Here is a 20,885-nt window from a genome sequence, read left to right on the forward strand (position 1 = left end):
TAAAACCGATGAAACAACGGATTGACATATATACACACGTATATATATGTTTGTATACATATATATTTATATATAGTCCTGCCTCCAGAGTGGATTGTGCACATAAAAGTTCAAATCAACCGGCAAATTCGTTCCTCTCTGCGATTAACCCAGACCTCGGAATTATTTGCGTTTCCGGCAAAGACCCCGAATCCAGAATCAATGACTCTATCTGCGAAGGCCCAGAAAACCCAGGAATCTCCGTTGGACAAACTGTACAAGAGATTTTCCCGGAAAAGATCAGAGCCCGGAAAATCTCCGACCCAAGATGACGGAGCGAGGAACAGCAATTGCAGTAGCAGCAGCAGCAGCAGTGGAAGCATCGAAATCAGTGTGGAGGAGCTAAGAATGGTGTTCGATTACATGGACACGAACTCCGACGGGAGAATCTCGGCGGCAGAGCTGCAGAGCTGCGTGGGCCTATTCGGCGGCGCGTTGACGGCAAGCGACGCCGAGGAGGCGGTGAAGGTGATGGATCTGGACGGAGATGGGTTCGTGGACTTCGCCGAGTTCTTGAAGCTGATGAAAGGAGAAGGAGACGAATTTTACGGCGAGGATGAGCGGCGAAAGGAGCTGTTGGATGCGTTTGGTGTGTACGTGACGGAGGGTGACGAGTTCATCACGGCGGCGAGTTTGCGGCGGACGCTGAGTCGACTCGGCGAGTCGAGGACTGTCGACGAGTGCAAGGCTATGATTCGGGTGTTTGACAAGAATGGCGATGGAGTTCTCAGCTTCGACGAGTTTGTTCTCATGATGGTGCGTTAGGTTTGGCGGCTAAGTGATTGCATTCTATTCTTTTGTTCCGTTTAATTCGATGAATTGATTCTCTTGGATGTAAATTCAGCGAAAAATGTTTTTTTTTTCAGTTTTGTATTTGTTGTTCCCTTTTTTGGGTAATATATATGTTTAGTTTCGTAAATATATTTATTTTGATTAATTAATTATCCAAAATATTATTATCGTTCGTGTAAATTTGTTTTATGCTCCATGCGCACCCATATAACATTTGTTTTACATGAAACTTACATGACTATTTCGGCTCGGTTATATCATATAAAATCGATTAATATATTTTTTTTACAAATGAAAAAATTGAATTCTTATATAATATAAAATAATAAAAAGACTCAAAGGTGTTTTTTTAAAACAATTGATATTTTAAGCATCGAATCTAAATAAAAATCAGATTGAAGAAAAATTAATAGAAAAATTAAGATTAATGTAATTTCCCCTTTTTAAAATAAAAAATCCAAAAAATGTGAACTATGAAATAAACCAAGATATCCATGCAAAAGACATGTAACAGGTTATCTTATCTCTATCAAACTCCCAATGGGAAATCCCCTAAAAAAACGATTTGCTTTCCAATAATAATAATAATAAATTATCGTGTATTTTAAAAGATTTTTCCCTAATAATAATAAATTAATAATAATTGTTAAGGAAAGAACGTTCACGAAAACATATTCTCCGAGTCTTCGTTGCCGAAGCTCCAGATCGATCTCGATCCATCTAGAAAGGGATAATCAATTCTGCAGCAGCTCATGACTTTTTATTCACTGAATCTCGTAACCTATTCGGAATATTCTTCTTTCCATGGTTGATTAGGGTTTCCTCTTCTTCTTTTTCCATTTCCCTTCTTGCTTCTAGTTGCCCTGAAGCCATAATGGAGTTGTTATGTCTCTCCTTCTGGTGGATTTCGCTGCTCTTCGCCGCGGCGGCGGCGGAGGAGCATCCGGTCAGTCGCATCGTCTTCGGATCATGCGCCAACCAAAGCGCTCCACAGGTTTTGCTTCTTGTTCTTCCGGAATATTTTTGAATTTCTTCTAATGTGAACGTTAATCCGCTTAGGTTACATATTGAGATTCGTTCTCAAACGTGCAATTTCTTTCACATCGGGAGTGGTCTTCTGGCTTGGTCGGAAAATTTTGCCTTGAAATTCAAATATTCACCTATACAAGTGTGAGTGAGTGCGTGTGATTGAATTTGTGAAATTTTGTTTCTGTATAAATTTGAAAAATCTTCGGGTATGATCGTTAATCTGCTTAGCTTGCATACAAGGGATGGTTCTAGAATGTGCAATTTCATTCATACCAGTAGTGATCATACTGGCTTGGTGTCAATGTGCATTGAACTTGAAAATTTTGTGGTTTTGGTGAAAAATAGCCAATCTGGGATGCGATAAACAAGTTTGATCCACAACTGTTTATTTGGTTGGGTGACAACATCTATGGTGATATCAGACGGCCCTTTAAGGTTTTTGGGAAAGAGAGAACTATTGGGCCATGGAAGAACGTCCCGAGGTTCGTGCCTTCTTCAGAGGAAGAGATGAAGTCTCGTTACGCCAAAGCTAAGGCAACTCCAGGGTATTCTCGCCTCCGGAAAAACACAAAGGTTATTGGTACTTGGGATGACCATGATTATGGATTGAATGATGCAGGGAAGGAATTCGATCGTAAAACCACTAACCAAAGACTCATGCTCGATTTCTTGGACGAGCCTCATGATAGCCCACGGTGAGCTGTAAATTTATATATAAGAGCGACTTCTCGGTTTTGCTCAGCTTTGGCGTGAGCTCAATTTCGCTCCCGATGGTGTCACAGGAGAAAGCAAGCTGGGGTTTATGCATCATATTCTTTTGGTCCTGAGGACAAGAAAATTAAGGTATCACACCTCTCTTCCAGTACGCTTCCTGCATTTTCGGTTTTTTCAATATAGTTCAAGAAAAAACTTGCACCCGGTTCCTTGATTGTGATGTCATCCATCAGAATTCTGTATCTACAGGTTATATTATTAGATACTAGGTATCACAGAGACCCGTTGCGAAGTGATGGAACTATCTTAGGGGATGCGCAGTGGGTATGGCTAGAGAAAGAATTGAGAGGTTCAGATAGTGCGATTACCATTATAGGATCTTCTGTTCAGGTATTACCCAAGTTGTCTTTTTATTTACTCAGCTCATTTTGTTGTGGTTTGAACCAATAGAAAGTCGCTTTCTTGGGCAATTGTGTCGTAAGACTCCAGTGTGTCGTTGCAGTTTCCTCATAAATGCAAATTTCAGGCGGGCAAATGGTTTATCTCATCCCTCGAACTGCTTTCTTGACTTTGGTCAGGTGATATCAAATCTGTCTGCCACCACTGGTCCATTATTTTATATGGAATCGTGGGGACGTTTTCCCAAGGAAAGACAACGCCTTTTCCACTTGATAGCAGATACTAAGGTATACAATACTTGATCTTTGTTCACGATAAGATTCAAACTAAACTGAGTGACCTTCCTCTGCTCGCTGCTTTCTCACACTAATAGTCTACCCTGCAATAATGTTGCAGAGAAGTGGAGTCATATTCATCAGTGGAGATGTTCACTTTGGAGAAATCACGAGATATGACTGCGGTGTTGGGTACCCGTTACATGATGTCACCTCAAGTGGTCTAGTACAATCGGTGGAGAGAGTTGTCCCACCTCCCTTGCGTTTTCTCATCAGGTTTCTCTCGTGGTATACTCCAAGCACGATGAGAGTTGTGAACCAGAACTGCAAATTCAAATCATGCATATATGGTATCGTCCTGGACTTAATTTACAACTATTATCCATAATCAATAATGGATATCAGAATTCTTGTCTGATGTCTGATTTTTGACATGCTGAATGCCTGCGAAAAGTTGTTGGGAATGCAACAACTGATTACGTATCATTCATAGTTAAGGTTATTATCACCTACGGTACAAGTCATAGTAATTGTTTTGCGATACATATCTGTCATAATCGCCTGTGGAATCTGGACTATATGGTCGGTGCTGATGGATAAATGTAAGGTTAAAAGAGTGCTAACCTTTGTATTTGTTAAAATTTCCTGCAGGACAACAAAACTTTGGAGCAATATCAATAGATTGGAATGCAAATCCAGTTACTATCAAACTCGAGATCAAAGATGTTAAGGGATTTACAGTCTTAGGCACAAACATTTCACTATCTGAACTCCAACCACAGGGCTTGGATTCTCATAATTCTCTGACTAAGAAGGAAACATATCAAAGACATTGCACTCTCGAAGTCAATTTACCAGCAACGAAGAGATACCGTTTGGCAGTTCTCATATACTTGTCCTTAGCAGGTATGGCATGATTCTTCACCTATCCAAACCGCACTTCCAAACAACAACTGCAGCTTTTACCGCACTTGAACAGCCGATAAAGCATTCACAATCTCAATCATATTTTGGAGTTTGCCTTCTTTAAAGGGTTCCGAATATTCTTTGATCCTGATCTGTGTCAATAACGTTTGTGTGTTTTTTTTGTATGAATCAACAGTTCTGCTTCTGATGTTTGTCGGAGGGATCTTTGGAGCTATACTAGCTATCAGAGCATGCGTTCACAAGTGCAAGCTCGATTGATGAGTTGATTTTCCGGAAAATGGCTCTATTTTTTCCGGTAAATTATATCATCTTTGATCCATTGAAGGTTTTCTCTGTCCATGATAACTGGAGAGTACATAATCTTTTTACAATTTAGTTGACTTAAAAGTATGAACAAAGCAGACTCTATTATTCAGCAAAATCATGGAAAAATCTGACACAGATGGTAAGTACATAGATAAGAAGTTTGGAGAAGAATATGTATAGGCCACATTCTGTACGGTCTAGCAAGTTCTCCATGGATGACATGCTGAAAGCTTGGGTCTTGGTTCGGCCAGCGAATGCAACTCTCGGGCCATTCCTTCACAATTCTCTGCGCAGCTGTCCTCTCGTGTCCAAGAGCCCATCCATGTCTAGAGAAGCGTCCTATGCGTTATAGAAAATCTCAGGCAAGAGATTCATCCTCGCCTCGTTCTTGAGCTAATGAACTCCGGGGACCTGATGCACCCAAAGATCATTAACACTTTTTAAATGGGTTGGGTTACCCACTTTGACAACAGATGTCCATTGAGACGGTAATTCACAATCAGCTCCACAGTTCGGCCTACTCCGATTGGGTCCCATCGCAAACGCTTGTGATGCCTTTGCTATGTCCAAGTTTACGTTATTCAATTTTTAGGTGTTTTAAAACTCTCTCTCTCTCTCTCTCTATATATATATATATATATCGTCTAGTTTTGAAAACTTTGGTGTTCCGTGATTAGGGGTCGACTGGTTGTATGTATCGTTACAGTTACATGTATGTATGTGTGGGTGTGTGAATGTATGTCACGTGTTAGATACACACGATATGTGTGCAAAAGGCTGTTTCTATTGTTTTTTAGATGTGATCAACTTTACAAGAGCCGTACGCAGAATAATAACAACAATATATCATATTACTGTATCTTACTTGAATTTTATACAAAAATTAATGGGAGATGGTTTTTTAAATTAAAAATTAACCAGACGTAAGCCAAAAATTGAAATAAAACTGGAATAAATCAAACTCTTATAAAATGAACTGAAAATATAACCGAATCAAAATATGAACAAAACCTAACATTTCAAATTCAATTTACAAATGTTAAAGAATTATATTTCTGTATATCTAAATTTATTTATCATTCTTTTTTTTTTCGTTTTAACATAGTGATAATGAAAAACGTCACAAATGTAGAATCTAGATTTATATCAGATTAGGCAGAAAACAAGGACTGAACATTATTCCGTAGATATGCGAAATAAAATGCTCCAATAAACCCAACAGATCGTGGGCGAGTGGTCAAGCTTGGATAGGAGGTAACTCCATCTTGAGGTTGAATGTTCGATTCCTAACTGGTGGGGAAGGAGGTAATTTCTGGATTTATATGATCCATATACAAAGGCTGTTCCCGATAATTTCTGGAATCCTCCGTTATAAAAAAAAAACTCCAATAAATATATTTTCCTTTAAAAGAAAAATCTAACCAAAAATGGGCATTCACCTCACAAATGTTCTCCAAAAGCTAAAAAGGAAAGCGATCTTTGCCCTAACATCTTTAGATCCTCCCACCAACCAAAGTGATGGCAAAGTGCAACAAAACCACCATGAGCACCATGCTTTTTTTTTTTTCCTTTCTTCATTAACACATGAAAACCCCACTAAGATCATATAATCAATCGCGTATATACATATATCTATATTTATGTATGAATATATATATATATATATATGTATGTATATGGATATATATGTTATATGTATACGTATTCGTATGTATATATGTATATTTACACCCATAACAATATATATATATATATATATATATATGTACAAATAATTGTTGATGTGGCAATTTAAAAGAAATTTGCTGACATGATGACGTACATGATTACATTCATTATAGTGACATATAGCAATTGATGTATGCGTGTGTTAAATTGAAAATTAATGTATTTATTTATGTGATTAAATTTTAACAAATTAATGTAGTTTTCGGATATTCTAACAAATATTTTCGTGAATTTTTTTCTTCTTATATCTAAATCAAAACTATTACATTTAAATACTAAAATTTTATAAACCAAATTAGTTAATTGGAAATCTCATTTAAAATTTAAAAATATAGTTTAAAATAAAAATATACTTTGAAAAATTCGAAATATAACCAAACTGAAACCACATTATCATCCTAACTATGTTTGACGTGTTAACCACATGCATGCCAACTCACTTTTTCTGTTTAAATGCTAAAGAATAAACAAAACACAATCTCCAATTTTTGGAATAATTTTTTTCCCTAATCATAGAGGATTTTTCCACAATAAATATGTACTACATAATAATATAAACCAATCAGAGAGCTTTTACATCTAAAGAGCAAAATTTTATATATATATATATATATATATATATATATATACATACACACACACTTGAAAAAGGGACAAATGATGATAAACTGGTTTTTATTATTCCCCAAAACTATCGAAAATCACACTTGCAGTTATATTTTTTCTAACATATTTACACATGTAACATTCCATTTACCATCATCCTTCTATTGCTAGAATTCCCATGATGGATGACAATTTATTTTTTTCCACTTAGAAGGGCGCTCGGTGAGGCATACCCTTTCTCCGCTGCCGGCGAGGAGAATTCCGGAGGTTGTAAATCGGAGGAGTCCCCGGCGACAGAACATTTGTGAACGTCTCATCGCCGGAGCTTGTGGACCGTTGATCATGATCGACCCCGATTGAGATTCCATCGACCAAACGGCTGAAAATGCCCGTCTTCCGAATCTTCGCCGGAGCCTCGGACTCCCCGGAATCCGGACAAAGACAGAACGTATCTCTGCCGCCCTCTCCTCTCAGAGCAAATGTGAGGTTTGGGTCTCCATGTCTGATTCCTCCTAGCTACGAGCAAAAGGTCAAATCCGTCAAATTCAGAATCGCTCAGAGCTTGAAACTGATGTACATTACAATCTGAAACAAGAAAACCTCCGACATCTATGACTTCGAACGGGATAAAGATTCCAGCCCAATTGAAAGAAATCATGTACGTCACAAATTCACATCTAAAAGTCAAAATCGAAATACCCATGAAGATTTGTAACTTGAAGTTGAAGAAACACAGCACGAAACCGATGAACTCGCGCAGAAGAGACCAGAATTCGCATCCGGTTTTCACGTACCTTGCAACCGAGAGAACAGAACCGGAACGCATCGAGGAGGCTACGGCTGCAGATTTCGCAGGTGTTCGTGATGCCTTTCCCGGGACGCGGCTGAGGTCTCTCATTCAAGAACAAGATCTTCGCGCTGTTGATAGTGTAAGTTTGGACACAGGAAATGTCAATGTGTTTCTGAATCTCGTTCACTCGAACCACGTCGTGGTACGAAGATCGTCGAATCTGCCGGGCAGTGGAGATCGTGTTGCGTCAATGAACAAAGCATTCGACGAAATTCCTCACAGAAGACAAAAAAAAATGTTGGGAAGAGAAGTTGAACCTGGACGACGCGATGATCTTTGTGGTGAATTGAACAGTAGGAGCAAAAGGCGTATCCCGTACAATCCAAGCAGAACAAATTGCATTCGCTCTTGCTCGAATCGGCATGAACAGAGCAAGGGACGAAGTACTTAGCTTGGAGCATCGGCACCAGCCATGGCGGACCCACGACGTCATCGTTCTCCATTCTCACCATCGGACTGACCTGGAAACCCCCGACTCAGAGAATTTCAGAAACAACCCATAATTCCAAACCAATAACCCCAACCCACAAAAAAAACAAGAGACATTGCAGTGAATGAGAGCGAAAGCAGGAGCGGAGGACTACCATCGTTGTGTCTTGATAGTCTCCCGAACGGCAATAGAATCACAGCGGTTTGCGACTTTATGCAACTGAAATGGAAAAAAAAACTCGGAATGGGACGCCGGAATGAGCAACAAAAAAAAACACACAGAAAACAGAAACAGAGGCATTCGCCATTCGCCATTCGCCATTGACGGAGACGTTGGAGCTCCTGAGAATCAGGACAGGAAAAACCCAGATAGAGAGGGTGTTAAGAGAGAGAGAGAGAGAACCTATCGGAGAAGAAGATGGGTGTCTTCAACTCGTCGTACCCTGTGGGTTACAGAGAACAGGAGGAGAAGAAGCAAGTAGAGGATCTTATAAGACGCCGAAAACGAATGGGTACTGTTATATGATATTTTTTTAATGTGCCGTTTCAGAAAATTCCCAAAAAATCAAATATTTACATAAAGACCCTCCATTTTTATTTTTTCCTACAACGCCCAATTTCTATTTAGTCATTTTATTTCTAGATTGCATTGATTCATACCTTTTCAATCTCGTAGTTATATCCTTACTTCTAATTAAATACAGTATATTTCTATAGATTCTGTTAATTTCATATTTGATCCATTAATATATTTATATAGATTTATGTAATGAAAAAGGTTTTTTTTTTGTGTGGAATTAGATAAACATGCATGATGTGATGGACTAAATTGGATCTCAGAAAATTGATGATCTTTTATGTAAAAATTACAGAATTTATGTTCCTTTTCTGACGATATTTTGAATTAAGTTAAATATTGAAATTCTTAAAGAAAACAAAACTTGGGGGAAAAAAAGGGAATTGAAACGTGCCCTAATATTGAAAAGGCGGAATTTATCACAGACGTTCTGGGAAGGGAACAACGAACGGCTGCAGATTCCTTTTCATTTGCATCTGGACCGTCCGATCTTATATTTCTTCTTATGAAATTTATTTCATCCGACGTATCAAAACATGTATTGTAATTAAAAAATATATTTTTTATATTAAAAAAAATCTCAAAAACCGATTTGAAGCATCCGACTCGGTTTCAGACCCCTCCAAAATAGATCCGCAATTTTAACGGACCAATCGGATCCGGGTCGGGTCCGACCCGGTCGGCCCATTTTACATCTATAGGCACGCCGTTTCTCATAAGTTCCTCCATTTCGCTTCATTAGAAGAGCCCAGACGTAATTCGAAATAATAAAGAAGCTCGATTTCTCGCTTACCTTCTCTTTCCCAGATTCTCGAAATTAGGGTTTCTCCAGTTCCTAATCTTATAGAAATCCCCATTTCCTTCTCTCTCGTCCATGATTTAGGGTTTCTGCTTCGCCTTTCTCTTTCCTCACACATCGATTTCTGAAAACCCTAGGGCTGAGAGGCCGAAAGCCTGAGATCGATTCGGCGACGGCGATTATTCCGATTCCGATTCAGCCATGGCGGAGCACTTGGCGTCGATCTTCGGTACCGAGAAGGACAGAGTGAACTGCCCGTTCTACTTCAAGATTGGAGCTTGTCGTCATGGCGACAGGTGCTCGCGTCTCCACAACCGACCCACAATTTCTCCGACGCTCCTCCTCTCTAACATGTACCTGCGACCGGACATGATCACCCCAGGCGTCGACCCTCAGGGACAGCCTCTAGATCCCCGTAAGATCCAGGAACACTTCGAGGATTTCTACGAGGACATATTCGAGGAACTCAACAAGTTCGGCGAGATCGAGAGCCTCAATGTGTGCGACAACCTCGCTGACCACATGATTGGTAACGTTTATGTCCAGTTCAAGGAGGAGGATCAGGCTGGTGCAGCGTTGCAGGCTCTGCAAGGGAGATTCTACTCCGGTCGACCCATAATCGCGGATTTTTCTCCGGTGACTGATTTCCGTGAAGCTACTTGTCGGCAGTACGAGGAGAACAACTGTAACCGTGGTGGGTACTGTAATTTCATGCACGTGAAGCTTGTTTCGCGGGGGCTGAGGAGGAAACTCTTCGGGAGGTACCGAAGGTCGTACCGGAGGGGAAGCAGGAGCAGAAGCAGGAGTATAAGTCCCCGACACAAGAGAGATCATGACAGGCGTGATCGCCAAAGGGATTATGGGGACCGAGAGTTCTACCGCCACGGAAACGGGAAACGGAGCAGCGACAGGTCATCAGATAGGCACGAGAGGGACGGTGGGAGGAGGAGACATGGAAGCAGGAGCCCTTCGAGGGATGGAAGCGAGGAAAGGAGAGCAAGAATTGAGCAATGGAACCGAGAACGGGAGGAGAAGCAAGAGGGAGGAGCTTAAGGTGTTACTGTTTTGAGCTCATGTTCAGATTTTTATATATCGGTAACCTCAATCCTAAGATCGGTGTCTTGAATTTATGGTTATTTCGACTATGGATCTTCATTTGGTGTTCTTTCTTTTTTGGAACTTGATGGGTGGAACCAATTCCTAGATGATAATGTGGTCGTTTTCTTGTAGTTTTTGTCTTTGTTTACTGCTAGTTCCTGTGGAAAATGATTGTTCAGTATTTACAAGTCAATGTCTGGACTAGGAATGTGTCAAGCTTGATATTGTTCTCGCTTCTCATCCAGTGACCACTTTCGAATTCGGGTTGTGGGTTGCTTGTATGATTAGAACATATGTTGCCCTTGTCGATTCTCAGGCCTAACCATTTTAGCCTTGTCTTGAAGTGTTTTCGAGTTTGCCGTAGTTAATTCCGGTTTTTGGGTTACTGATTTTCGCTTCTTTAGGAAGAAACCTATCGAAAGGAGCCGAGGAAGAAGTCGAAATCCAAATCCAGTTGTGGATAAACGTGTTTTCTATCCGAAGTTTTACATTTTGGTGGTCCAATTGTTTGTCTTGAGTAGTTTTCTGTGAGTCGAATGTAATCCGTCCAAGGGGCCGGGGTGGGGTGGCACGTGAAGTTGATGATGCATATTGGTCGTGACTCTAGTTCAATATAGTTTTCGATTGTCATTGTGTCGGTCTTTGGTGATCCTATTGTTCAACAGGATGATGAATAGATCAAAAGCACTCGCGTATATTTGGTTGAGACCCGCTTTGGTTTGCTTAATGATCTCAGAACAAGTGGATCCCATGGTAGAATTATAAAAAAAGGGAGAATGAAGGTTATGAATGGTGATAGTTTTTGGTTTTTGGTTTCTTCAAGTATTAGTAAATTAGCGAAAAAGATTCAAACTATATCAAATTTACTTGCGATATTATATTTTCTCTTTCAAAATTGACTAGTGATTACCCAAGTTATACCATGAGCTAGAAAAAAAAAGGCTTATCTTCATGCTCATCGTCATTGTCAAGCATGGAATTCGAGCGTGTTGGGTTTTTAAGGGTATCTTTACGTGCAATTCACTATTTGATATTAGGGTTACAGTAATAGACAATGTAATAAAAACCCTAAACAATGCGAATCTCATAGTTTCAAAGTTGACACGATTTCGAACCTGTTTATTGATCACATGGGAACTGAAGATATAACTCGCTTTATAGGTATCCACACGTGGATTTCAATCCAATCTACTTTGAATATGATTTGTTAGAATTTGAGAGCGATTTCTTTGTGCGTAATTAGGGTTTTTCTCTGGATGCAAAGAGTTTATTTCTCATCTCCAAAAGCTCTAAAAGACTATGCCAAAATCATGTCTAGTTAGGGGTTGCTATGCTGTGGTTTTGAAGTGGGGTGGAGGAAAATATTTTCTTTTGCTTTTGTTATATATATACTGTGATATCCCGAGCTACGATGATGGTTGGGATTGTTCGCCGGCGTGATGACACGTTCAAGAAGCGGCTTCCCGAGTACCACTAAGACAAAAAAGATACAGGAATGAATCGAACGCATCCAAATGAAAGAGATCCGATGGCTGTATAAGAATTGAACTATATGGTCTAAGATAATATAAAAAGATTAGTTGGGCTACTCATAACAATAAGGTGCATCTACCTTTTCAGTTGACTATACGGAGATAACTACAAAGTTAAGCGTGGATTTTGAAATAATCTCAAGATGAGTGACCTATTGGGAAGTGTCTCGGTATGCATGCGAGTGAGGACAAAACACGTTGGAAGGTCATGTGCTGCTGTGTGGGGGTAGTTTCGATATTTCGTAGTGGTCGTAGGTCGTTACATATATACAATTGAAGTAAAATTCTGCAGGCCAAATCTCCACCTCCGGAATCCGACCTCTACCCCTGATGCTATCCCGCCTCCGTTTTTCCTCTGGTCCTCCTTCGCCTAAATTTTACCTGGAGCAACCCCTACGAACGGGAATAAATCTCAGGCTCTGACGATTGCTCAAGCCGTGAACCGGTATAATTACTTTTATCGTAGAACATCAGTAATTTGTGTTCCGGTTTGAACATTTCTTCTGTAATTAGTTCAGTCATCATTTTGTCACATTTTTCTGGCCAAATTTCTTTCTCTTTTGTTCCGGTATCATACTTTTGTTCCTGTTTGATACATTTTTCACGATTTTATTCCGGTTTGTCCCATTTTTTTTTATCGTACATGAAAATATTATCCAAATTAAAGTAGGAAACTCATAACAAAATAATTATTCAACGACTAACTAATGATATAGAAATCTTATATATAATAACATATTAAGATGAAATTTCATTGTTGTGCAGCTATAACAAAAAGCTAACAAATGCAGCGACATCCGGTAGCGATAATAACAGTGGAGCATGACCAAATGCAACCGGGGGCGCATGGAAACTCTTGCGGTTTCGCTTCATGCGCAGAAGCTTCTTGATTCTCCAACTGTCTCGCCTCAACCATTGGAACTGCGGTCGGAGATGTTACAACTACAATAACGAAATGGGAACACACAACATTATTAATATACAAAATTGTTATTATACTATCTTGTAATTTCATTTCACTTGTACACAATTGAGTCTGCTGCAGAATAAAAGGCTTGATAAAATAATATTTCTAAATCAATTTTTTTTTTTTTTTTGTTACAAGTAGATACAAAGTGTCCCCATTGATGTAGATAATAAACCTTACCATTAAAAACGACGAGAACCATGAAAACAAGCTTGACTGTGATTTTTTCCATTTGAATTGAAATTGTTGTGATAAAGAGATTCAAGACAATGTTTGTGAGAGAACTCCACCTACTGCGGGCATATATATACAACGGCGAAATCGTTCTCTTAGGTAAACTATTTATAATATATATATATATATATGTATCCAGACTATTTTGGAAAAATCTGGATGAAGATAAAAACAAATGAATCATGATGGTTCGATATCTTATCTAGACTAATATGGTGAAAATTCGACAAAAAAAAGAAAGAGATCATACTGTTATTATTTTGTTAAAAGAGGAATCCGAAATTGATAATCCCTTTTTAGGGAAAATTACCAAAACACGTGCCAAAAAAAAAACTATCTTACAATTTATAATATAGGAAAGAGTTTAAATGTTATATATCGAGACTCTTTTGGAAAAATCCGGATGAGATAAAAACAAATAAATCATGATGATTCGATCTCTTATCTACACTAATATGGTAAAAATCGACAAAAAAGATAGAATGCTATTATTATTTGGTTTAAAAAGGGGATCCAATTAGTATTCTTCTTCATATTTTTATATATTGCTTTTCATTTTTATTTGATAATATTATCCGAATTCTCATATTTTTTTAAAATGCTATTATGAAATTGTATTATATTTTGTCAATTACATTGTAATGCCACTTGGCCGTAATTTATTACTCGAACGTGTCAAAATGGGTTGGGTTAGGGAAAAACGTCTGATATTTTTTTCTTGTAATATTGTTGTGTTGTGACTTGACATATTTCGTGATCTTCGCGTTATTTTGTTGATAGAGGAAACCGAAATTAATCATGGTTTGATGTTTATGTGGCAAAATACAGTATTGAGGGGTTCACATGGATTATTACAAAGGGGTTGAGAATGTACACGCTCGCCGTAGGCCGGTCGAGGGCGGCAACCACCTGTCGCCCTCCTCCCCCACTCTTCTCCTTCAATTGAGCCCACCCTTGACCCCATTGATGAAGCTGCCATGACTATATGTGATCGATTGCTGTATAAGGATCGAACACAAAAACTAGTTAAGTCTTGGTGCTTACTAAATCCTAACTCGGTGAAAATATGAGGAAGGTTGATGTTGGAATTTCGTATAAAAACTAGAACCTAGACTAAACACTTTTAGTTTAGAGTTACGAGCGTACGATCCCTCAATCGTGGAAACTTCGAATTTTTTGGGCAAATAACAAGCAAAGCTTATGCCTTTAAGGTGATCGAGAACAGTTTCTTCAAAGAACGTGGCAAAGGAAAAAGGCCACCCATCCAAACAACACAGAGAGCTGTGGCAAGGATACGTGATATCAGACGAGAAGCATGTATGCTTCACAATACAGGTGATGATAATAAGCTTGCAAGAACGAGACCCGGACAAGAAAATTTCAGCGAACGACGCTTACAATGACCACAAGTTCAATCGTACGTTCACATGGTCTGTCAGATTCAAGCCCGGAGAGACCATGTTTAAGCTTGCAGACAAACTGCAGTTTCAGACAAATCTTTCCTAACATGGTATGTGATTAACAGTTCATCCTTACAAGCCAACACATCTCAGTGATCTCACCACCTCACATAACAAAAGGGCGACATAGATACCCAAGATTATACCACAAAATATATGTTTACGATGACAGATGGCCAGTCGAATCTTTCCAAGATCCTGGAAAATCGATGAGGAAATCGGCAAGGTTTATTTTCGCACACAAATTGAAGTTTTATGCATCCTCTCCTAATATGACATGAGATCATTGTTCATCCTATTGGCTATTGGCATAACAGTCGGGTAGAACGAAATCTTTCCAAGTCATTTCAGCAGCAGATTCTATCCACTACGGACAAGTAATCTCACCAGAAGAAAGATTGTTTATTGATTATCTGACAATGCTCCACGTATCGATTTTCTCGAGCTCACAAACACACAGAAAACCCCTTCATATCAAGATCACGAACAAGTTCCCCCCAACATGAGCCAAGTCCTACAAGAGAAAAAGAAATCGTATGGAACTTACACGAACTGGTAATTCTCGGAATTCAATCCTGAGGTTTGTCGCTTCTGTTCTTGTTCCCATACACCAAACCTGTAATCTGCAATTCACGCAGCAAGGGATATCGAAACTCAGCTTTGGCATCTCATCAATGAAACCGCGTAACCTGAAACGATTGTTTCGATGATAACCTGAGGATCAGGGATCGGCTTCCTCTTCTCTATGTACCCATTCGGATCAGCCGCCGCAAGAGCTGCCTTAGCCTATAAACGGAGATGATCGCGAAGTCGAATTGAATTCAAGATAACCCAGACGATTGAGAATTTAGGGGTGGAATTTGATCGAAATCGTACCTCTTGCTCCTTTTTGAGATCCTGGGATGGTTTAACCCATAGAAAATAAGCTAGGGTTCCGGCGACGACCCAAGAGGCAATGCTCTGTCCTCCTCTGAGACCTCCCATGGAATTTCCAACGAAAGACCTCGCATTCCCCAATGTTCTTCTCCAGCTGCTAGTCATCGATGCCGAATTATCAGCGAAATCGCTTGATCGAGGATTTCTGACAACAAAATTTGATCTCCTTACTCGGAGGTTCTCTGATAGTTTTGGAGTTAAAACCAATGTGTATATTTTCGATTGCGCCCCCAAACGCGATGATTAAACCGGTCGCAAAGACGGTTGGTTTGCAGACCAGTGATGATCGTGCGGCTAGGATTGTTCCACGTGGACGCAAACTACGAGTTGCGATCAATTACGTGTCTGTTCTTTATTGGATGGAAGGTTGATGCTATGCTTGTTCCGGGCAACGATAGCTCTCTGTTTGTTTTTTTCTTTTTTTGTTTCCAGAAAAGAAAAAAAATATTTTCAATTTTCACAAAATAATAACTAGACAAAGGACAACATTGCAAAAACATCTTAAAATTTTATTTCAAGCATACCTTGTTTTTGAATTAAATAATAATGTAACTAAATTTTTTAATCGGATTAAAAAACTGTGAAAATTAGATTTAAATCGAAAACTAACTTTAAATAAAAGGATTTTAGAAAATTATAATAATAATAATAATAATAATAATAATTATAATAATAATAATAAACAATGAAATATACATAGTACTAATAATATTAATGTTAATACATAGTCAATTATTATATGATTTCATTAGTTATATATATATATATACACACACACACACACATATTCTTTCATTTACTTTTATACTATTTTTTCTCATTACTTATATTTTATTATATATATAATATTGTTAATGCATACGGATTAATTTATATATATTAATAATGTATATATAGGTTAATAATGTATGTATATATATATATTAACAATGGGTATATATATTAATAATGTAGGTGGATATGTATGGATGGAGGTTTAAGGAGGCTCATTGTCCATTAGGGTTATCTAATCCTTTTTTGTGTTTATAAATATGAATAACCGTTAGTTTTTTTAACACATATAATCCTAAGAATTGAGTTTTTGATTTTAAAAAAAAAAGAGTGAGGAGTTTTACGAATATCCATTTTTCGAGCATTGTGAGAATTCTCTTACTCTCGTTTTTTGTTTTCATGTTTTTGATATTTTTCTATACGAACGTTCGATTTTCGTTCCCATTTAATTAAGTTTCCAATCAAACTTATTGAAACCTATATTATGATGGTTTACCAACAACAAAAAGATCAATCCAATTCCAATCGGAATTGGTTGAATGATATAGTTACGTCGAATGTACGATCGTTCTAGTTACAAAAAAAATATAAAAAATAAAGATAAATAGATATTAATTGAAACTGTAATATCAACTAAAAATTCTCACGAAAACACATAGCAAATGATACATCCCGATTTAAACCGAATCTGATTTTTTTTGAACGGATAAACTTAAATCTAAAATTCGATATTTTTCGTACCAAACCTCGAATCGGTTTTGATGCCAAAATTAACACCCTACCGTGCCTGCCCCAGATCAGGACGGGGAAAGGGTATTTTCGATATATCGTGCGAGCTTCCGGGTCCAACTTACCCAGAAATTGGACCCGACCTGTATCACTTTTGGACCTTCAAGAGAGCCCGATTCCTCTATCCCCTTTTAATTTTTTTACCCTCTCTGTCCTCAGAATCCAGGGTTCATGGCTACGACATTACCCGACTCTGCCGGACCCAAACCCGAGACCGGATTAATATCCGGAACCGGACCCGCTGGCCTTGAAACACCGCCTGGAAAATCGATGGTTGTGCCGCCTTCGCCTTCGCCTTCTTCCGACACCGATTTAATCTACGTCCCCAGTTATTCACGTAAGTTTCGCCAATGTTATGGAATCCTAGATTGTTGTGTGATACCCCAGTCACGATTTCTGATGGGTTTTGTTGATTTATGCTGTTAATTCGATCGATTAGGTTGGTTTTCGTGGAACGGCGTTCACGAATGCGAGGTCAGGTCGTTACCGGAGTTCTTCGATTCGAGGTCTCCCTCGAAAAACTCTAGGGTTTACATGTACTTGAGGAACTCCATCGTCAAGCAGTACAGAGAGAATCGTCCTCGCAGGATTAGCTTCACCGATGTCCGGAGAACTCTCGTCGGCGACGTTGGCTCTATTCGACGCATATTTGATTTTCTCGAGTTGTGGGGGCTTGTGAACTATACTAGCTCCGTTTCTGCTAAGCCGCTCAAATGGGACGAAAAGGAAATCGGAAAGTCCGCCGGCGATGCTGCTATTGATTCACCTGCACCGATCAAAGAATCGGCTAAGAGAATCTGCAATGGCTGCAAAGGAGTTTGCAGCATTGCTTGTTTCTCCTGCGATAAGGTCTGGTTCCTGTTTCCTTTTGAAGCCCTGTTTTAGGGTAATATATTAGCTTTGTGATGTTCTTGCTGACACAAGGAAAATCATATGAAGTTCTCTCTGGCCCTGGTTTTGCCATAAATTTTCTTAGTTGCCTGTAGTGAGTTTCTATGCTTGGGTTTTATACAGAGCTTCAAATTGACTTAAATTTACTCTAAGAATGATGATATCCTGAAGCATATACTTATTAACTGTGTACTTTCGGTTTTACAGTATGATTTGACGCTTTGTGCGAGATGCTATGTCCGTGGTAACTATCGGGTTGGTGTTAACTCCTCGGAGTTTAAACGGGTTGAGATTAGCGACGATGCAAAAGCAGAGTGGTCTGAGAAGGAAATTTTGCAGCTTCTCGAAGCTATCATGCACTATGGCGATGAATGGAGGAAGGTTGCTCAACATGTTACGGGCAGAACTGAGAAGGATTGTGTCTCTCAGTTCCTCAAGCTTCCTTTTGGGGAAGAATATGTAAATCGATCTGACTCTGGGGAAGCTGATGAGACCCTTGATCAGGTCAAGGGTTCTGCCAGTGCTGAATCTGAAGGTAGAGGTCAAGATGTCTCATCTCCCAATAAGCGGTTGCGTTTGACACCTCTGGCAGATGCTAGCAACCCGATAATGGCTCAGGTGTGAATTTTTCCTTCAATTGGTGCAAAGCAGAAGTAGTTTTTAGGGTGTGCAGCATGTATGTAGAAATAGGATTGGGGCTTATTGATAACAACTAACATCTTTTATGAGGAAAAAGAACTATTGAGATTGTGTTTCTGTAACTTGTTGTCTTGGATGCGGGGAGGCCATTTCGTGTTAGCTGATTGAAGAGTTATGTTGCTATGCTACTCAGTTCTAAGAAACTTGTGTTAATGTGCTTTAATAGCTAAGAAAACCATGAACCCTCTTCTTTGTCCTAATCCTTGAAATTATATCTGTGTGAAACACTTCTGAATAATCTTGTTCCATGTCATTTTTTTATGCATCTTAATTGTTACACTTGTGACCCTCTTTCGCTGAATGTCTCTCCATGCTATGTATGGCTTCTAGGCTGCTTTCCTTTCAGCTTTGGCTGGCTCAGATGTTGCAGAAGCAGCAGCTCAAGCAGCGGTCACTGCTCTATCTGACTCAGACTACGAAGCTGATAAAGGAACTGCTGAAGACTCGAGACCACAAGGTAACAGCAGCTGCTATTTCTGGGCTAGCGATTGCATTACTCTGTCAGTCTCAATCCGATCCAAACAGACAGTGCGTTTATTTTCTGATACAGAGGTCAATGGTGCATTGAATGGTGAAACTACTGGACACGACTCGGGAAGGGCTTTGTCCAACGCGAAATCTCTGCTTGAGAAGGAGGAAGACGAGTTGGAGAGAGCCATCAAGGAGATCGTTGAAGTAAAGGTTGGTGTACAAGTCTCCAAATTTTCAGTTTCTTCGTATTTGTTAGCGTCGAATCTAAATTCTTCATCATCGGGTTTTACAGATGAAGAATATCCGAGATAGGATAATACATTTCGAGAATTTGGATCTAAAAATGGAGAAAAGCCGGAAACAGTTGGAGCACATGAAGAATCTGCTATTTGCCGATCAGTTGAACATCTTTTTCCACACAAGAAGGACGCGGAAAACTGAAGATATAGAGTAGTGTTAGGACACAAGTCTGAAGCCATTCTTTCTTCTTCATTATTCAGCCAAGTCTGTAAAAGACTGAATCTCTCTCTCTCCTCGCATTTATGTTTCAAGTAATCTAATGGTACATAGGTTGTAATTTTAGTTTTAACTGACGTGTAAACCATCTTATTTATTAAACCTTTTTAAAATTGTTTGAAAGAAACTGATCATTAAGCCCTTTTACTTTCCAAAAAAAAAAAGAAAAAAGAAATTGGTACACAATTATACGGAGGAATATATTCATTATGCACATATATGTTTTATTTTACCAATTGAGAGGAAACATATAGAAATGTTTAATGATAATGAGCGTATTACAATAGTGATTGAAAAGACATAAAAACAGGGCCAGAGAGCTAAGCTCGAGATTTATAATTACAAGTCTTCTCTTAATTTAACATTAAATCCACGAAAAATTATACCTTAGTTCACTTGTTATTTCTTATTTTGGTTATTTTTTAATTTAAAAAATTATATCTATCAAATTTTAATACATAATTGGTTTTATTTTTATTATTTAATAGTTATTTTGAAATAATTTTTGTTTTTAATTTCATATTCGATTTGACTTTTCGAATTAATGTTTTGCTATTTTAGAAAATTTACGTACATCCAATCTCATTTGATTTGGATACAATTTTAAATTATATTATTCAAATCGATTCCGTTTTACATATCCCAACTTCAGACGGATAAGTGGAAAAAAAATGGGTAATCACATAAAAATAACCAAACTTTTACAAAAATCCTAAATAAATACACGAACTATAAAATTGTCATATAAATACCTGAACTTTTCAAAACTCTCATATAAATACCAAGACTTTTAAATTTTTTCCAAATCAAACAAACGCAACTGCTGACTCAGCAAAAAACTACTGACTCAGCAAAAAAAATTGCTGACTCAGCAAAAAAACTGCTGACTCATCATTCAAAAATATTATTAAATATCTAAATATTCATCTACATGTATTTAAATTAATATATGCATATAAATTCACATATATATACAAATATATATATATATATATATATATATATTAAAAATAAAATTATTTATAATTAATAAAACACATATACACATAAT

General features: G+C 38.3%; 6 protein-coding genes across 10 annotated transcripts; 4 read left to right on the forward strand and 2 right to left on the reverse strand.

The window, feature by feature from the left end:
* Window positions 1-6: 6 nt before the first annotated feature.
* LOC104806864 (calcium-binding protein CML37-like) lies at window positions 7-962 on the forward strand. The gene has a single exon (XM_010531952.1). It carries the CDS (start codon window positions 202-204, stop codon window positions 802-804), a length of 603 nt encoding a protein of 200 aa, XP_010530254.1. The 5' UTR covers window positions 7-201; the 3' UTR covers window positions 805-962.
* Window positions 963-1,488: 526 nt separating this feature from the next.
* Window positions 1,489-4,616, forward strand: LOC104806865. Its single transcript, XM_010531953.1, has 8 exons — window positions 1,489-1,825; window positions 2,206-2,555; window positions 2,643-2,703; window positions 2,824-2,964; window positions 3,153-3,260; window positions 3,370-3,598; window positions 3,900-4,154; window positions 4,351-4,616. The coding sequence occupies exons 1-8, from the start codon at window positions 1,706-1,708 to the stop codon at window positions 4,431-4,433; spliced, it is 1,347 nt and encodes a 448-aa protein (XP_010530255.1). The 5' UTR covers window positions 1,489-1,705; the 3' UTR covers window positions 4,434-4,616.
* A 2,235-nt stretch (window positions 4,617-6,851) lies between these two features.
* Window positions 6,852-8,586, reverse strand: LOC104806866. 2 transcript variants are annotated; one of them, XM_010531955.1, is made up of 5 exons: window positions 8,498-8,586; window positions 8,250-8,314; window positions 7,923-8,126; window positions 7,610-7,825; window positions 6,852-7,331 (listed from the first exon to the last, which is right to left on the reverse strand). In XM_010531955.1, the coding sequence occupies exons 2-5, from the start codon at window positions 8,250-8,252 to the stop codon at window positions 7,023-7,025; spliced, it is 732 nt and encodes a 243-aa protein (XP_010530257.1). In that variant the 5' UTR covers window positions 8,253-8,314; window positions 8,498-8,586; the 3' UTR covers window positions 6,852-7,022. The 2 variants fall into 2 exon arrangements, with proteins under 2 accessions (XP_010530257.1, XP_019057307.1); XM_019201762.1 differs by lacking the exon at window positions 8,498-8,586 and having other exon boundaries at window positions 8,250-8,490.
* Window positions 8,587-9,395: 809 nt separating this feature from the next.
* On the forward strand, window positions 9,396-11,265 carry LOC104806867 (splicing factor U2af small subunit A-like). Its single transcript, XM_010531956.2, has one exon. The coding sequence runs from the start codon at window positions 9,672-9,674 to the stop codon at window positions 10,521-10,523; it is 852 nt and encodes a 283-aa protein (XP_010530258.1). The 5' UTR covers window positions 9,396-9,671; the 3' UTR covers window positions 10,524-11,265.
* A 2,819-nt stretch (window positions 11,266-14,084) lies between these two features.
* Window positions 14,085-15,919, reverse strand: LOC104806868. 4 transcript variants are annotated; one of them, XR_770667.1, is made up of 4 exons: window positions 15,638-15,919; window positions 15,476-15,547; window positions 15,149-15,384; window positions 14,085-14,299 (listed from the first exon to the last, which is right to left on the reverse strand). XR_770667.1 is itself a non-coding variant. In XM_010531958.2 (4 exons), the coding sequence occupies exons 1-3, from the start codon at window positions 15,800-15,802 to the stop codon at window positions 15,331-15,333; spliced, it is 291 nt and encodes a 96-aa protein (XP_010530260.1). In that variant the 5' UTR covers window positions 15,803-15,919; the 3' UTR covers window positions 14,085-14,299; window positions 15,309-15,330. The 4 variants fall into 4 exon arrangements, 3 of the variants coding, with proteins under 3 accessions (XP_010530260.1, XP_010530261.1, XP_010530259.1); XM_010531958.2 differs by having other exon boundaries at window positions 15,309-15,384; XM_010531959.2 differs by lacking the exon at window positions 14,085-14,299 and adding an exon at window positions 14,565-14,959 and having other exon boundaries at window positions 15,309-15,384.
* A 1,471-nt stretch (window positions 15,920-17,390) lies between these two features.
* Window positions 17,391-19,961, forward strand: LOC104806869 (SWI/SNF complex subunit SWI3B). Its single transcript, XM_010531960.2, has 6 exons — window positions 17,391-17,594; window positions 17,697-18,106; window positions 18,356-18,766; window positions 19,178-19,304; window positions 19,398-19,528; window positions 19,611-19,961. Exons 1-6 carry the CDS (start codon window positions 17,429-17,431, stop codon window positions 19,770-19,772), a joined length of 1,407 nt encoding a protein of 468 aa, XP_010530262.1. The 5' UTR covers window positions 17,391-17,428; the 3' UTR covers window positions 19,773-19,961.
* The last annotated feature ends 924 nt before the right edge of the window (window positions 19,962-20,885 follow it).

The sequence above is a fragment of the Tarenaya hassleriana genome, unplaced genomic scaffold, assembly GCF_000463585.1.
Source record: "Tarenaya hassleriana unplaced genomic scaffold, ASM46358v1 Cleome12, whole genome shotgun sequence".
Lineage (NCBI taxonomy): Eukaryota > Viridiplantae > Streptophyta > Magnoliopsida > Brassicales > Cleomaceae > Tarenaya > Tarenaya hassleriana.

Excerpts from the sequence above, each read along its gene's own strand:
- LOC104806864 (XM_010531952.1), top strand. The coding sequence starts at position 202 with ATGACTCTATCTGCGAAGGCCCAGAAAACCCAGGAATCTCCGTTGGAC.
- LOC104806865 (XM_010531953.1), top strand. The coding sequence starts at position 1,706 with ATGGAGTTGTTATGTCTCTCCTTCTGGTGGATTTCGCTGCTCTTCGCC. Across the intron at positions 2,704-2,823 it reads CTGAGGACAAGAAAATTAAG|GTTATATTATTAGATACTAG; the intron begins GTATCACACCTC and ends CTGTATCTACAG. Across the intron at positions 2,965-3,152 it reads TTATAGGATCTTCTGTTCAG|GTGATATCAAATCTGTCTGC; the intron begins GTATTACCCAAG and ends GACTTTGGTCAG.
- LOC104806866 (XM_010531955.1), bottom strand. Across the intron at positions 7,826-7,922 it reads AAGATCATCGCGTCGTCCAG|ATTCGACGATCTTCGTACCA; the intron begins GTTCAACTTCTC and ends ACTGCCCGGCAG. Across the intron at positions 7,332-7,609 it reads TCTGTTCTCTCGGTTGCAAG|CTAGGAGGAATCAGACATGG; the intron begins GTACGTGAAAAC and ends TTTTGCTCGTAG.
- LOC104806867 (XM_010531956.2), top strand. The coding sequence starts at position 9,672 with ATGGCGGAGCACTTGGCGTCGATCTTCGGTACCGAGAAGGACAGAGTG.
- LOC104806868 (XM_010531958.2), bottom strand. The coding sequence starts at position 15,802 with ATGACTAGCAGCTGGAGAAGAACATTGGGGAATGCGAGGTCTTTCGTT. Across the intron at positions 15,548-15,637 it reads ATCTCAAAAAGGAGCAAGAG|GCTAAGGCAGCTCTTGCGGC; the intron begins GTACGATTTCGA and ends CTCCGTTTATAG. Across the intron at positions 15,385-15,475 it reads AGCCGATCCCTGATCCTCAG|ATTACAGGTTTGGTGTATGG; the intron begins GTTATCATCGAA and ends CGTGAATTGCAG.
- LOC104806869 (XM_010531960.2), top strand. The coding sequence starts at position 17,429 with ATGGCTACGACATTACCCGACTCTGCCGGACCCAAACCCGAGACCGGA. Across the intron at positions 18,107-18,355 it reads CTTGTTTCTCCTGCGATAAG|TATGATTTGACGCTTTGTGC; the intron begins GTCTGGTTCCTG and ends TCGGTTTTACAG. Across the intron at positions 19,305-19,397 it reads TGAAGACTCGAGACCACAAG|AGGTCAATGGTGCATTGAAT; the intron begins GTAACAGCAGCT and ends TTTCTGATACAG.